The sequence below is a fragment of the Podarcis erhardii genome (assembly GCF_964252035.2).
Source record: "Podarcis erhardii genome assembly, chromosome: 4".
NCBI lineage: Eukaryota > Metazoa > Chordata > Lepidosauria > Squamata > Lacertidae > Podarcis > Podarcis erhardii.
In genome coordinates, this window is record NC_138508.1 from 63,375,445 (window position 1) to 63,392,825 (window position 17,381).

Here is a 17,381-nt window from a genome sequence, read left to right on the forward strand (position 1 = left end):
CAGGAGTTGGAGTAGGAAGCAAGAGGATTGTAGAGGGAAGCATTCCTTCCCTGCCTTTTGCTTCTACAATGCATATCATGCCCTGTTGAGACTGCTTTGTGGAGAAGCAGTGGCTATAAGGATTTTTGCACACAAAGTGATTCTAGCCTAACATGTTATGGTAGCACCAGAAAAAATAGTGGGGCACAAGGGTTGAGGGACCTTTGTAGAGGCTTGCACCGTATGCTAGATTTCTACAGGAGAAATGTGGCCTCAGTGCAGATTATAGACCAGGCATCCCCAATCTGCGGCCCTCCAGATGTTTTGGCCTACAACTCCTGTGATCCCTAGCTAACATGACCAGTAGCTGAACGTTGCAAGTCTTGAAAAAAGTATATTTTGTTCTATTGCTCACAAGCAGATCCAAAGCAAGCAAAAGCCTTCTTTACTTGACTGGAAATGTCCACAACTCTTGCCTCTCCCTTCTTGTTGCTCCAAGGGCCAGTTACTCATCTTGGGGATGTCCAGGAAGGAGCAATGTAGTGACAGATGCTCTGGAATACCTTCTTCCAGGCAGACTGCACCAAATAGTGTCATTTTGCCACTGAGGAACAGATTTCTAGTGGAAGGGAAGACAGGTGTGTTGCTTTGTTACTTCTTCAGTAGCAGAGTGGGTCTTTGTTTGTTTATTTAAATTAAAACCAGTGACGGTGCCCATCAGCAGTTAGCTATGAACCAGGACAGGGTAAAGGAGGTGTGCAGCTTGATGCCCCCCTCCCCAAAAAACCCCATACATAAGTGGATATTTCCTTCACAAGTCTCTCACAAAATTAGTTGACAATTTGGAAGAGTGGTTGGGACTTGGTTGAGACTTTTTTCCTCCTTCACACTTTAGTTTCCAGTTTAATCCGCACTGTAAGAATGAGGCAACAGTGGTGTGTACCAATTCTTCCGCTTCTCTCTCAGTTCTGTGGATTGGTGCAGTGCCTTTTAGAAGCTAATAAATCTTTGAATGGGAAAAGTATTGCTTATTCTTTTTTAAGTTTCCAAAGCTATCCAAATTTTAGAGCAGATGTGGTTAACCAATAGCCCTCCTATTTAGATTCCCACTACCATGGGAGCTGCAGGCAGCATGGCCAATAGTCAGGGATGATGAGAGTTGTCATTTACGAATATCTGGAGGTTAGCTACCCTTGATAGAAGAATCAAAGCAGCCTTCCTTGACCTTCCCCAATAACTTCCATAAGTGCATGACATGTGAGAAACTGCTTTTGAATCTGAATGAGTCCTCTGGATTACAAAATTTACGTCCCATAGCTTAGGTGAAATGTCATTTTGTCATTTGTTTCTTATGGGTTTGAAACCTGCGGTAGTTGTGGTATATGAATTGTTTAAAGTTCATTACTGCTGTTAAAAGACAAATCTTACATTATGACAACAGGTCTAAAACCGAAGTTTTAAATCTAAACATTTTATATTCTGCTTGATTTATGTGCCTTATATGTTTCGATCTCATCCTGGTTTATTGTAATTGAGAGAATGAGTATTTGCGTATCCCTTACTTTATAGTTGCCCTATCGCCTATTTAGCATGCTCTACTTTTGTATGTAGGTGCTTTTACCTTATGCTGGCCTGTGGCCATAATGAAGATTTGAGTTTGACTTACTTGACACAATTGCAGCTGATCAACAACAAAGATTATTTTTAGTTATTCTTGCCTATTAGCATGACCTTACCTTTATGGTTTTTCCAAGGTACATTTTGTCAACCTGAATGCTATGGGCAGCTGTCATCTCTTGCTTTATCCCCCCATATAAACTGTGAGGGAGACCAATTTAAGGATCATATTAAAACAATGAATGACAAAAAAACCACAGTGGACCAAATGATTTATATTAGTCTTTCTCTGGAGTAGCAAGATGGGAGAGAATGGTGAAGCAGCTAAAATATCTCCAGCGGCTATAGCCTGGCTCAGCACTTCAAAAGAATAACAACATTCTAAATTTTGACAGACAAATCCCTTCATGTTACCAAAATGATATGTGACGGGTATTTTCCTTTGCTCTCCTGCGAAACAAGTGCTTTTTACAAGCAAACTGCTAAAGATATTGAAATGTGTTATGAAGGCAGAGACTGTGTGTTGCAAAACTGTCTATGTTCATTTAATTCCTGCTCTAAGAGTTCCAAAGTGAGTAGAAATGTGTTACAATAAGCAGTAAGTGAGATTTGGATGAGAGTTGAAGCAGTTGCTCTAAATGATGTGCTGGATCTGCAAGGAAAGGGTTGTATTTCATGGTGACTGACGGAATTAACAAATGTGGTTCATCCCACAGCATCTCTGGTCAGCCTATGGATAAGCAGCAGCAAGTATACAAAGAGGCAGCTCTGCTAAAATGCAGGGTAATATTTACAAACACTGCTGGTACACTTGTAGGCCACATCTCCTACCAAGTTGATGTGCTCTTCCATTCCAGAAAAGGTCAATGGCTTAACTTAGCTATATATTTCTAGGAGTCAGATGCTTCTTCCATTCCAAAATGCCTATATCATCACATATTTTCAATCATGCTTTTAAAACCTGGATACAGCTTCTCTTAAAAGAAAAGAAAGAAAGGAAACAAAGACTTTGTTAGGTCCATTCTCCCAATACAGTGGTACCTCGGTTTACGAACTTAATCCGTTCCGGAAGTTCTTAAACCAAGGCACGCTTTTCCTAATGAGGCCTCCCACTGCTGGTGCCCTTCCACCCTTCAGATTACGTTCTTAGACCAAGGTAAACTTCTAAAACCAAGACACTATTTCTGGTTTTGTGGAGTTTGTAAACCAAATTGTTCTTAAACCGGACTGTTCTTAAACTGAGGTACCACTGTATATCTTAGGTCTAAACATGATTGAATTTAATGCATAATATTAAAGAAGGAAGAAAAGAATGTAACAGGAATAAGAGTGTATATGGTCCAGTTATCTATCTAGTATCCAGTGATCTCTGCTTGGTTCTGTCGGCTGGATACTAAGAATAGATGTATACATCTGCAAAAGTACTGTTAGAATTCTATAGGTCTTCAGCATTAGTGGTACAATGGTTATTCACATAACTATCTTTAAGGTGGAAGAATTTCCATGAGTTTAGTGATTTCCTTACTTTTCCGGACATTGGATCCAGGTTCACATTCAGCAGAATTTTCCTCTTGCTGGAGGAAGCTGAGAGGAGACAATCTTAACTATCTCTTCCCTCCCCTTGCAGTGTCCCTTATCCGTTTTGAGGGATTGTGGGACCTAGAGCAACATGAAAAGTACTACAGGGGATGGGAGGATGGGAGAAGAAGCTTTACTCTTCTGCAGAGTCTCCTCAAGATGTTAATGGCTTCCAAGAATGGAAGGGCTATATTTTATTTATGGAAGTCACTGTAGATCCAACTCATTGTGTATAAGTGTTTCCATAATTATCTCCTTATGGTGACATTTTCTTAAAAGTGGTGGTATGAAAAGGCTGTTTAGCAGTACACCTACTACTTACCTTGGACCCTTTAGGATGAGAAAAATCAAAGCAGATGGTGAATGGCCGCTTGTTTCAGAGAATAGTAGCTCCACGTTAAGGATGGTCAGGGACTAAGGAGGTTTAACAGACAATTACTGACTTAATCCATATGACCCCATATTAGCTGTGGATTTTGAGCCAAAGATGTAACCTTTGCCCAGTGATTGTGCTGTTGAATTTGACCACAGTCCAAAACAGATTTGTGGATACAGAAGTAAGCACACTTAGCTCTGCATTGGGTTGTGGACTTTTTCCCCCAAACAAAGTGCTGTGCTTTTATAGATAAGCCTTTAACATGGCTTTGCATGCAAACTTTCACAGAATGCTTCTCTCCCACCTCCTCCTTCCCCAGTAAAAAACAAAGGATAGAGCCCAGGAACTAGGGCAAATACTTTTTTTTCTTTTTATTTTGTGTTCTAACAGAATTTTAGTCAAACATTGAGTACGTGAACATATGACACTTCCTTTACTGTTTCTCGCACAGCTGTTTATAGAAGAGGAATACTTGGGCGGAATGTTTCTAAAGCCAAATATGGCGGTCTCCAGCCATTTGGAGCCTTTATCTCACATACTCTTCCTTTTCTCATTTGTTTGATTTTATTTAATAATATGACAAAGCATTATAAGAAAATCTTTTCTTTAAGTAGTGTGAATATCAAATAGTACCCATTAATCCCTGAATCATGCTATTCAAAGTGCTTAAATCTACATTAAAAATAGAAGAAGAAAAGTATTCCTGGTGAGACTTAAACAAACAAAAAACCTTAAAAAAAGAGAAACCAAACCTGCTAACACCTACAGCGTAGCTGTGGTCATACTGCAATGCTTTACAGTTACTTCACAACTCAGATCTAAGCTTCAAAAATATAAAAGAAAAGGCCATTGCACTGATTTACCTTTTGTTGGGAATTTGGAGAGTGGAGGGGAAAAGGTCTGAGATTTGGAATCTCATTAAAGGCCATTAAATTCCATCAGTACTTGGCAGGTGTCTATAATAGCCATCTTCCATTTTCAAAGAACAAAATGTGCAAAGCTGCTTTGTTGGTCCTGGCAGCTTTATTTGCTTGATGTGATTTATTTGGCACATGCCCAGGCTTTTATTTTGGTGGTGGTGGGGAGCACATACTAACAAAATAACATTATTAGAAAAGGACCTGAGTTAACTGTCACAAAAATGAATATTGTTAGGCAAATAAATGTCTATATACATCCTAAAGGCTCTTGAATATGACTTGCAGATGCTTCCTTTCCAGTTACAACATGAAACTGGATATTTCCAGTGTACAGGTTGAAGCCCACAAGCACCTCTAGAATGCAGGTTACAGATTGTTTCATCACATTGCATCTTATCCAAACCAAACTATAACTTGGCAGTCAAACAAAACACACAGTATCTATTATAGCAGCTGTTACTGGTCAGCTCTTTAGGAAACTCCCTCCATCTGCGGTGAATTCAATAGTTTCAAATAGTCATTTCCAGCAGTTAAATTGTTGCGTTTTGAGTGCAAGACAAACAAAAAGGTCACATTCTGTTCTGGTGTAAGTTAATCAGCATTAGAAGTGTGCTCCCAAAAGGCTAGTGCCATATGAAAAGCAATCCTACTGTTCCTCCCTTCCATGGTTCTTATGTGAAATGTGACTATTGCATCAGTATGTGTAAATATGGAGATTAATGCTGACTGTGTTAACATTCAGTGAATGAGGAGTTAATTGGCTCCATTAATGTCTATGACAAACTCTCCTTGAATTCTGTGTGGGCAAAAAAAATCAGTCCTGAGGTTTATGCAGAGAATGTTTCCCAGAGCCATGTTCCATGATCCTTCTTTAACTTTTTAAAGATGAAATCATACATTTAAAATAAAACTAGTTTATTTTATTCAATAACATTAATTGTTTCCAACATTTCTGGGTCTGATTTAAATATTACTCTTTTATAAAATATTGATGTTTGTTGGTATTTACTTTTGCAACCTCCTGAGATCTTCTTTAAACAACCTTGGAATTAAAAAAAACCCTTCTAAATTATTACTACAAGCTTCTTCTTCTTCTTTTAAAAAAAGATAAGAATGAATAATAAAGAATTCTAAATTCTGGATGTATCAGCAAAAAGAAAAGGCAATGACCAAACTTTAATATACACGGGGACTCCAAATCGGCTGCAAAAGAATTTTCTCATACTTCTTAAAAGACAACTTTTTCGTAATACAATGTGACAAACCATATTAGATATTGTCCTTCTGCTTTCCTTTGGTTTGGAAGCCATCACCGTAAATCTCTGCGGGGTTTAGTGCACTTCAGTGCCTATTGCCATACTTGCCTGATGAATGTAAATAATCTCATTTGAAGAATTTAAAGCAAGAAAGAGATCCACTGGTCCCAACCAAAAACGGAGTGGGGGAGGGAGTCACAAACACATCCAACACTTTCTCAGGAACTGAATGAATTAGAGTCGGCATGTTATTATCTTTATATAAAAGGAATACAACCAACTCATAAAATAAAGCATAACACCCTATTTTTCTTTCTACATACTCCATAGTGGTTATTGTGAACCAAGTGATACAGACTGGGTTGTGTATTTTTATTTTGTTTTGTTTTGTTCCACAACTATTAACTATGTGAAATGTTAAGACATTTAGACCACCTGTAATTTCACTCTGTGTGGTGCTGTAAAAAAGGCAAGGGTAAGGGGGTAAAGTGTAGCAGTGGGATAATGAATGAAGATAGGGCTATGAGACGTTAGTGGGGTCCTCCTAAGAACAAATGTCCCCCTCCCCACACGCACACACACACACTGGTGAATTGCTGCAAGCATGGCCGCTGGGAATCAGGCTAGGCGGGCCAACAAATGGATAGTGCTTCTGGATTCAACATAACTTTGTCCAAGCATTCCCAATAAATGTTTTAAAAAATAACACTCAAACTATACTAATGAAGCAAAAAGGTTTTCCTATCTATACAGCAGTCTCTTCATTTTTTCTCTTTTTTTAAAAAATGCAAATATACAAATCCCAATGACATATAAAACAAAGTCAAAATGTGAATGGCAGGAGACATGGGTAAAACAGGAAGACTGATGCTACAAAGAAATTTGCAAAAACATATGTACAAGACCCTGTTTTTCCTCATATTTCATAGATTGTAATGCATGTTTAACAGCAGCAGTCGAGGATGTAGTTCCAGGCACCAGACTGCAGACTTAGCTTCTACACAAGGGGGGCGAGTTCCCCCTTGCATTTATGTCACCAAATGACACTTGATATACTGGTTTCCCGTGGTAGGAGTGGCAGTATCGCACTGTTTGTGTGAGCCTCGTCGGGATTCTGCTCCCTGTTAGTTTTTGTCTGTGGCCTCTGCCCATTAATAAGTGTCATAGGGATGTTGCAGTAGGTATGCTGGTTACCTATTGAGGTAAGAGGCAGGGTGCCAGTAGGAGGTACGTCGTATTCATAGCTTCGATAATAGTGTTTCTGGCGCATCTGGGAATGATACGTGTTATGAAAGGTGGAGCGCAGATCAGGATGGGCCGTGGCAAGAGCCGTGGAGGTAGCAGCAGCCATGGAAATTGCTGAGACCGTCTGCAGTTCCCCAAAGGGGCCCTGCTCACTGACATCTAAAACCTGCTCGTGTGTGATGGGTTCTATCCTCTTAAAAGGCATTTCGTACTGTAAACGTTTCCAGAATTTGGAATTCAACTTGTTGCATTTTGGTCCGTGCCATTTAATAACAGTTAGGAGTTTGATGGTATGTTTCAGGGCCTCAACCTCCTGGTAGTTCATGATTCCCCGAAGTTCACTGCACTCAATCAGTATCACTTTAATTTCTCCCGTAACTAGCATGTTCCGAAGCCTCGTTTCCAGTTCAAAGATACTCCAGCCTCTTCTTACCACGTAGTTTGGAGTCATGACAATGATCAGTCGCTTGCTTTGGTCTACACATCTGGCCACGTCTTCTATGTATGCTGTAAAGCAAAAGAGGCTCAAGGTCAGGCAAAAATTATACCGGAGCTTCTAATTGCTTAAAAACAAAGTACTTTTTATTTATGCATTATGCAGACATTCAGTGCAGATTTACAAATAACCATTTGGTCAGTCATGTGTGGTAAATAAGAATTTCCCCCAAGTAAGTTACCATTCTTCATTCTAGGAACCAAGAAAGGAATACCCGTTGCAGAGTGCAACTTGGCTTGTACGGTAGGCTGATGTATCTGCATGAGAAAGGGTGGAAAGAGAGGAACCTTCATACTTCCTAGAGTGTTCTTCTAGTGCTGAGCTGTTGATTTTCCTTAAATGTTAGACTGATGATATTAGGGTTGCTGATCACACCTTCTACTCACCTTTCTTTTCTCTGTGCCTCCCTCATGAGAGCAGACATACATGGTGCTTCCTTCAGTTGAGATGCAAATGCAAGCATGGCTCAGTGCATCTCCACCTTAGCTAGATAAAACTATTATTATTATTATTATTATTATTATTATTATTATTATTATTTTATTATTATTATTATTATTATTATTTTACTTTTAATAAAACTTACAGGGTAAGAAAAGAATTAGAATATTTCCTTTAAAAAATGCATTTCCAATAATAAATGCTAGCTTTCTTACTTTCCTAAACCTAGAGTCTCGGTGTAATTGTGTCCAGGGTAAAGTGTGCTCCTCGAACTGGGTTTCGATATTCAGTTCATTTTCTGCTGCACATTCAACTCAAATACTAACATAGCTTTCATTTGTTTCACTTAGAACCAGACTCCTTTCTTTAAAAAGGGAAGAAGTTCTAATAACAAGTTTGTGGATATATCTTGTTCCTAGTAAGGCTGAAAAGGATAAAGTCTGGTCTGTAACTGGGACGTCCAAGTTTGGATAGTTCTTATAAATGAGAAAGACTTGGCCCCATCCTCCACAATGCAGGTCAGTGTCAATGGAGGCTTTCTGCAAGGTAACAATGCATTCCATTATGTCTAATAATGTGGCTCCTTTCCTGTTCCATGGAGAAGGAATAGAGCTCATTGATTTTTGGTAGCAAGCCAACAGGGCATTGGATTGTGGGAGACAAGGGGTGGTAATCTGCTAAATCAGCATGGAGGACATGGATAGGGTTGATACCTCCCACTGGATGTGACAGATAAGGTCCAACCAAATTTTCTGCCTCCTCTCCAGAGGTAGGAGCATGCCTATGCCCATGCAGAGCTTGTCTGAGGGCTGGGGCAGGAGCCTTGTTAGAATAAAGTTATGAACTCAAATAAAAAAGCAGCCAGTCCCTGGTAGGGCCCCCCCAGCTAGTTTAGCATTCCAAAGCCCTGGGCAAGTGTACCTGGCTCTTCCCTTCTCTTCACGGGCCTCAGTAGTAGGAGCCATCCCACTTCCCAGACTAACCCTATCTGTAGGATGTGAAGGAGGTGGTCTGTATAAAGTCTTCTGACTATTTAGTGTGCATTTTCCAACTTTTTCTAAACCCTTTGCCTCTATTTGTGTTGGCTGAGTGTGTTTCCTCTGCTTCCTGTTCTCCTTTTGATTCCTGCTGTGAGCCATTAGTTTTCTTCATCATTCATTGTTTTCCGTCCCCCTTCACATTTGTGATGATCCGTCCTGGAACAACCCCCTTGAAGAAGATAGCAGTGGTTACCCAGATCTCGTGGCTGATTGTGAAGCCTATGCACCCATTCTGCTGCATGTCATTGTGGTTTTCCAATGGTTGACATTTTTAAGGTGGCCATATGGGCTTCTCACACCTTCACTAGACACTCAAAGGTAGATGTGTTCTGTTCTGCTGATGTGGCATTTGATAGGAAGGCCCTGCAGAAAGTGGTGATGTGTTACAGTGGTGCAGGGGAAGCCTTCCCTGAGTATGTTTATTGCTCTACTAGATCCCTCTCCAAGAAATGTCCTCCATCCTGATCTGCCAAAACATGCTAACTTGAAATGCCATGAATTTCCATCTTCCAATTAGGATGGAGGGTATTCTGCCCACCTCTCCTTCTTCTGCACTGTTTGGTGGGTGTAGTAGGCTTAGGGCATCTGTGCTCACCCAGATATGTTAGAGCTTTCTATTGCCCTCTTTCCTTGGGACCAGGAACTTGTTACTTCAATGTGTTATCCTGTTTGAGGATGGTCAGTATGCCTGTTGAAGGTTTTGTTTCAGGTCTCTTGTGGGCATCAGTGACTGTCATAGGATGAGGGGTCATCTTTGCTCTCTCTCAGTTGGTCTGGTGAGTGGGATGACTCCTGCCCCTAAAGAGGAGGCAGAAGACCTGCCTGTCACATCCAGTGGGAGGTGCCATCCCTATCAGAGGAATGTCCTCCAGCCTAATCTGCAAATAGAAATTCACAGTAAGACAAAATTCCTGTTTTCCCACGTAAGCTATGTTTAAGGCTGATTCAAAAATTCAACCCAATAGAACATTTCTGCAGTAGTTGTTGTTGTAAAAGCTGACTTCTTAAATTTCATTGCAAACTGAACCTACTTTTTCACAGTTCAAAACAATTCAGTGTCCCATTATTTACAGACATAATATTGTGTCATTTAGGAATTCCACAAAGTTATGTGCTGTCTGCATATTAATTCAGAGGTTATTCTTGTACAGGCAGGGCATAATGAAGCCTTGTTTTGCCCCACTGTTTCTCTCCATGTAGGAACTGTGTCAGGTAGTTAAGGTACAATGGAAGGAATATGTACACCTTATTACTCTTCCAAGGATTGTAATTCACCTTATTTGAATCAGGAGATGAATTAGACAAAGATATCAGAGGCATGCATGAATTCCCTGTTCCCAGGGTTTTCTTCAGCCGGAACTCCCTGGCGATGGTGGGTGATCCGCCCTAAAAAAAGGTCAACAAGGGGGGGGAAAGCCCTTCCTATTTCCAATAATGGACTAATGAGGCAAGTGTCATGTTAGCCTGCTATATTTTGTGTGTGTGTGTGTGTGTGTGTGTGTGTGTGTGTGTGTACACAACTGGGCGCTGTTATACACCATGGGGATTCCTCTGTTCATGGTCACTGCATTCATGGCAGGATTGGACTGAGTGCCAGATGTTCTACAATTTTTGGTTGAGTTGAACCCGCTCCATTGTCCCATTTGCAGAAGGCAAAGTTGAAAGCATTTCAGTGGTCTTTAGGGTAAAGGGTATAAATCCACCAGAAATTACTAGCGATGTTCTGGTGGCTCATAGGCACCATTTTGTTTGACAAGAAGTCTCTTAGGAATGTTGTTCTTACTCTTTATTTTATTAGGAATAATACTATATCATCTGAAGCCAGGGTGAAGAAGATATTTCCAGCCCTCGTTTTGGGGGACTTTGAGGTGGTGGTGATAATGGTGAAGATCACAGCTGCGAGGAGGAGAAGCACTGTGAAATAGGTGCATTGAAAAAAGGTGACCTGAGAGGCATTTTCAGGGCACTTCTGAAAAGTTTACAGACAACTTTAAGCCTGGTCTTATAGTTAAGTGATATTTTTCACAATATGTTGTAACTTTGAATAATTTTATTTTGTATCCTCAATTTTTAGATACATTTTACATATCAAGTTCCTGGATCACAGGTATTGGGTTTGCGTGATTTATCAGTGTGTAATGGACATTCATTTTCTTCTTTGTTTTAGCTAAAGAGAATACATTGAATGTAATATTTGCAACTGGTAGTATTACTGCTAAACTTTACTACAGTTTTTTTATGAGACAGCATTGAAACAATACTGCATTAAATATATATCTTAAAAAATAAACACACACACACACACATATGTAAAGTACTGGTATACAAACAAACATGTATGTATGCACACACAGAATTGAAACTTACTTCCAGTTGGAATCAGATCTCTATCAGGAATGAACAATTTGTACCCATAATGCTTTTCAAGCATATCTGGTAGGATCTCAAGAGCAAATCTTTCTTCTTCCCCCGTTTCCTGATTCCACTGGTCAGGATCCACTTTGGTGTATGACAGGTATGCATCATAATCTTTGTTATCTGCAGTTTTAAAGGGAAGGGGAATAGGGACAGAAGAAAGAAGACAGACTTGATATTTGTGAAGCAGAATATTTGTTTGTGAGACAGAGAATCACCTTATTGGATGGGTGGCTTTAACAATAGGGACAAATGCCCTTTTTGGACAAACTTGGAAATTTTAGAGGATAGAAGGAAGAGCTTCACTCATTTTGATCATGAGAAACAACCATCTGCATTTAAGCAGAATTTTCTATTTAAAAGCTGATCCCTCAGGGTTCCCAATTGCTTTTTAAATTTCCACTAGTTTAAAATGTTACCACTCCCTGAAATCACCCTGTCTATTTCAAGGTGGAAGCTGTCACCTGAACTTTCGGCTTATTTACACACCATAGGTTTAAAGTACATGGCTTCTGGAGCTGTAGTCTGTTAAGGGTGCTGGGAATTGTATCTGTGAGTTCCTTTGGAGGAAGTGTGCTTTCAATATTCCTAACATGTATGGTGTGCGCACAGTTGTGTGACAAAAAGTACAGGCCCATCACGGGATCACGGCTCATGTTTTCAGTTACTGAAAACTTAGGAGGACGGATGTGCACATAGTGAAAGTTCAAAAGTAATCACGTACAGTATTGATTTCTTCTCTAGCATGCTATAAGCAGAAAAAAGAGGCAGATTTCTGGATTTCGAGAACACATTTTGAAAAAAAATTGTTTCAGTATTATATGCTCTACTGTTCAAATCATTGTCGGATTCAAAATTAGTATCTTCATTAGGATTTCAGGATTCAAATATAAACTTTCGAAATTTGCTTTCAGAAGGAGCTCTTTTTAGCCAGCATAGTCCTGATTTCACATCTCTCTTGCACACAGCATAGGTGTATGCCTTTCTCCCACAAGAACAAATACCTGTGTGTGGCACTACTGTCAATGGGAATAGGGATGGTGGCAGGGAACTCAAGTAATACAGCGAATAGGGGAAGGGGAAGGAGACTAGATCATCCCTTTGCTAATAAATTTAACTGAAATTCTATGGCTCAACTTGCCCATTTTAAGAAATATAATAAAACATGCATAATTGGGATTGTTGGAAAAACTGAAATTATAAATGCAAAGTTTTGCAAATAATGTGAGTGAGAAGAATTTGTTTGAGAAGTAACAGATCAGCCCTCCCCACCCCACCCCACTTCTAACATTCATTTGAAAACAAATCTGGTGGATGCAAGTATGTATAGGTAAAAAGATAATGGAGACTGCAGTGAAAGCCATCCTTTTTATTTCTGTTTCAATGAACCCAGTTCATTGCATTAAGGTGAGTTTTTGTTTTGAATATAATATTATTCCTTTTCCAATGGGAAATAAATGTACTCTTTTCAATATATGCATTCTGTTTGCTTACTTATAAGATTGAATGAAAGAAGCCACCATTAATTTTCATTAAGGGGTCAATAATGCCAAGTGCTCTGGAACTAATTCAGTGGAATAAGAGGTCACATTTTGATGTTTGTTGTGAAGAAAGTAGGGAGAAATCAATGGCAGGAGTAATGAAATGTTAACATCCATCTAACTCTCTAGACAGCATTATGCACAGGCTATAGAGAATATCAATTGCTTGTAAAAAGGTCTGATTGAATATCCTACTCTGTACCATACGTAATGCTAGTGATTCAATGCTGAATTCAGCTATTTGCTAACTTTTTTTTCACTTTACTCCTTTTTACCTTTCAGACACAGCTGTAAAAACAACAGTATGCCAACTTAAGGCAGTGCTGATGTCTGGCTATATGCAAGACAAAGCACAGACCCTTTGCAGATATGATCTCTGTATGTGGAGTAAAATGAAAAGGTCTCCCGTCTCTGACATTACATGTCTTGCTGCCTTTCCCTGCCCCCACAATATTCACATCTTAACTGCAGAAAGCTGCAAAGAGGAAACCTACTCATTTGGGATGCACTTGCATAAGTTCCCAAACAATTAAAAATCCCACATGTAGATGTCCCCATTGCAAATATGTGAGTGTTGGGGGCAGGGTGGGCAGGATACATGAGACTAAGGTAGGAAGCCAGGAGCTATAATCACAGTTACCCATCATGTGTTTAGTTCTAAGAAGATAAGAATCCTGCTGGATCAGGCCAGGGGCCCATCTAGTCTAACATTCTGTTCTCACAGTAGCAAACCACATGTCAATGGGATGTCAGTATGCAGAGCTTTGTGACTCGGATTCAGAGGCATACTGTCTTCTGTAGTGGAAGTAGCCATTTATAGTTTCCCTCCCTGTTTAATTACAGATATTGGTAAGAGAGCCCAACTGCCCATTCAACACTGGCAAGAACTTTGAGTACAGCTGAGAACATGGCAAGGCCAATCACAAACCTGTGTTCAATCAGGAGCTGCTATCTGGATAATATTCTGGCTGTGAAAGGTAATAGAAATAAAAATGTTCCTATTGAAACTGATGGAAAGCCCCCTATCACTGTCCCCTCCTTCTCTCTGTTCCTTAAATATGTCTGCTATCAACAAGTTCTTCAAGATTAGGAGAATTCTGATACCGTGAAAACACACTCACTGACGGGCTCCTGAAAAGAAAGTCAGAAGATACAGAGACTATTTTGTACGTAATAATTTTATATTACAACAGTAGGAATTTTTTTTACTAGTGAATGATATTATCTAGTTTTCTTTAGATGGGATAAGGAAGGAAGATATATTTCAATGAAAAGATGTGGTCATTAATGCAAGTTTAATATGAACAATGGTGCACTGAGTTGACATGCACCATCTTCACTTGCATATTGAAATCTGCTTCTCTGTGATGCAATTCCATGCTAATAGGGAACATGGGTGAATTAAGTGGCTACATAAATGTTCCATTATTCTGGAACCATCTATTTCATATACAGGTTACTGAAAGTGAGAATGTAGGCGAAGCTGAGCACAAGGAAAACTGATTCTTGAGTTGAATTTTGCGGTCACTATCATAGATACTGATCAGGCTTGAGGATTTAGAATTGCCACTAAAGCTCTTGTTATCTGGCACTTAATCTAGCAAATATCTACTGATTGTTATTTCACTGCTATAAGAAGATGGAATATACACATTAGCTCCAGTGCAATGAACAATTCACAGAGAAAGGCAAGTGGATATGTTTAAGAAATACCTACAAAAATATAACAACGACATAACATCTATGGCAGCGTTTGAATGACCCTTGTGTAAATTAAATACTACTCAGCAAGGCAAAACGGTACGATATGTTATAAGAAAGTACTAGAAACTATAGTAAGAGTAAGGTAAGAAGTATAAGTACATTCAATGTCGTAAATGTAACTTACATCGGGAAATGATGGGAAGTCTGTTTTCATATAATTTAGTTTATCAGATTTTTATTTTGTTTTATTTTTGTTTAGTTAGAAAGTATAAGAAAAGAGCATATACAAATACAAGTTTAAATCAATATTTAATGGTATAACTATTTAAGGCTGTACATATACCTAAGATTGTGTATGGATGTCAATTAATAAAAAAAATTAATTAAAAAAATGAATAACACCAAAAAAAAAAATTAAAATTGAGAAAGGCAAGTGTTGCTATAGATATTTTCAAGGCTTGCCTAGTCATTCGTCAATTTTACAATAGGTGAACCACCAACCTGAATCAGATACTATGGTTGCACCTACATCCTGCTAATGATAGCTGAATCCAAATCACAATGGATGGCAAATAAAAGGAATTGTCTTTTGGATAATTTTCAGTAGTACCAAAAAGCAGTAGAGCCATGAGAAAGTTTTGCAATTATTGACCTATGTCTGTTTCTGGAATTTTAGATTATTTACTGAAATGTGGACTCAATTCAAGTTCATAATGTGCAATTTAGAAGCTCTGCTGTACAAGCAACTCCATAAATATATTTCCAACCTGGACTTCTCGTAGGCCAAGCATATATTCTTTAAAAATGTAGTGGAATGCTTCGCCTTACTCTGACTCTACGTTTTTTGATGAGAGCACATGGCTGATTTCTGACTTTTTGCAGGCTAAAGATCAAACAGACAGAGAGTTAAGCTCTAGCAAAGTCTTAGATACATTGTCAGCTTATGCCTCCTCTTTGAATAGAACTTCAATTAATTTTCAAAAGCATGTAAAGAAGCACAGCTAAAATCTTCTATCAATGTATCTTGCAAATGAAGATGTGATTGATTTGTTGCTTGCACTTTGGCTCTAAGTATAGATTATGCCATTTGAAAGATTTGCTTTTTGTCAGAGTAACATGCTTTAGTGATAAAGATACTACCCTCTCTCCTTCTATGCGTAGGAAGAAAAACAGCACCTGCTATTGAGCATATAGAAGCTGGAATGCTGAAAACATTTACCAAGCCTCTTGAACTGGCAAGGAGATTAAAGGCAAGAAACTGATTTCTGAAATCTCTGTCTTGCTTTAATAGGTATTTATTCCAAATGCTGTTAGTATTGTAGTGTGCCACCCCAATCTCCAAGTGGCGCAAGATTCCAGGAATTCCAGGAGCTTAATATACTCTTAACTGGGAAGAGATCCCTTCAAGTCTTCCTGGCTTACTTTTTAGTAGACATGCATTCGATTGCACTGTTAGTTGCCTACTAAGGCTTCTCAGTACAATTCTAACGGCACAATCTATGCATGTTTACTCAGAAGTAATTAACCTCACTATATCTTATTCCCCAACAAGTGTGTATAAGATTGCAGGCTAAATGTACTTTTAATTGAAGATTTCCATTGGCTGCCATGTGGGAGTGGCAGAAACATATATTAAGTGCACTAGGGAACAGAGCAGACTTTATCGCTTGCACTCTTCTTATGAATTCATTATGCCTTAATGTTTAGAAGTCTCAATCACATAAATTATTAAATTCCAGCATTTCTGTGATGTTTTTAATACACACTTATTAAAAATGGATTATACAAATAGTTTGATGTTACATTAGACCCCGCAACATAATAGGGTGACATAAAATAAGCAACAAATTAAGCACAAGAAGCCCAACACACCATCATTTTCAAGTACAATAAAAACAGACCTATATTGTTTATTCTTTTGCTGACTTTCAGTTGTCAGCTCAGCTCTGAAATTGATATAGACACCAAATGCAATGCTATTTAATTAGTTGGACCCAAACTGAATGATCTATTATTAATGATAGACGTTTGCTTAGTTTTACTATAAAAACTTCAGAAATACTTATTAGTTGATCAGCTTATATGAAAAACAAATTCAACTCTTCAACACTTAGAACAAAAATCTCTCTATGCATTGCCACAAATTCTTAGAAGTCAGCCTGAGTTTGAGAGTCAAACTTTTGTTTTTCTCTGTTATGCGTTGAAATTTTTAATAAAGTATAAATTAAGAAAGAATAAGTCAACCGGTTAGGAAAAAGATAAACACTTTTGTAAGCTTTAGTGTTCTGCAACCATTTAAATAATGAGGTATTAAATGCATCTTCTGTTCCGATATTTATATGTCCAAGTCAAAATTTACCTACAGAATCTTTCTAAGGCATAGGGAATAAACTATGGCAAAATTGTTTATTTTCTGCCTTTCTATATCTGGCAGCTAATCTATTACAAACTATCCCATTAAAAGAAAATCCTGCTTATTTATTTATTTATTAGATTTAAACACTGCACCTTCCTCTAAGAAGCCCAGGTGGGCAAAAATCTAGCAAAAGCACAGTGTCATAGACTGAGGAGTTTGTATAGATGAACATGGAACTATTATTTAAATCTAAGACAAGGAAAGAGACTAGGCAGAAGGTCCTAGGTTCAGTCCAAGAACCTTCAGTCAAAGCATCCCAGTTAGCAGGATGGGAAAGGACATAAGCTATAGATCAGGCATAGGCATACTCAGCCCTCCAGATGTTTTGGGACTGCAACTCCCATGATCCCTAGCTAA

General features: G+C 38.7%; 1 protein-coding gene and 1 long non-coding RNA gene across 7 annotated transcripts in view; one reads left to right on the forward strand and one right to left on the reverse strand.

Moving 5' to 3' along the window:
* The window catches only part of LOC309340252, a 100,468-nt gene that overhangs the window by 75,950 nt on the left and 7,137 nt on the right, over positions 1 to 17,381 (forward strand). The window contains exons 4-5 of the long non-coding RNA XR_014155884.1: positions 13,748 to 13,881; positions 15,770 to 15,899. This is a non-coding gene — a long non-coding RNA (uncharacterized lncRNA). The remainder of the gene's footprint in view (positions 1 to 13,747; positions 13,882 to 15,769; positions 15,900 to 17,381) is intronic.
* The window catches only part of IL1RAPL1 (interleukin 1 receptor accessory protein like 1), a 676,350-nt gene continuing 664,583 nt past the window's right edge, over positions 5,615 to 17,381 (reverse strand). For all 6 annotated transcript variants that reach the window (XM_081858879.1, XM_081858875.1, XM_081858874.1 and 3 more), the window contains 2 exons: positions 11,316 to 11,486; positions 5,615 to 7,478 (listed from right to left, as the gene is read on the reverse strand). In XM_081858879.1, the coding sequence (XP_081715005.1) occupies positions 6,760 to 7,478; positions 11,316 to 11,486 (890 nt within the window). In that variant the 3' untranslated portion in view covers positions 5,615 to 6,759. The remainder of the gene's footprint in view (positions 7,479 to 11,315; positions 11,487 to 17,381) is intronic.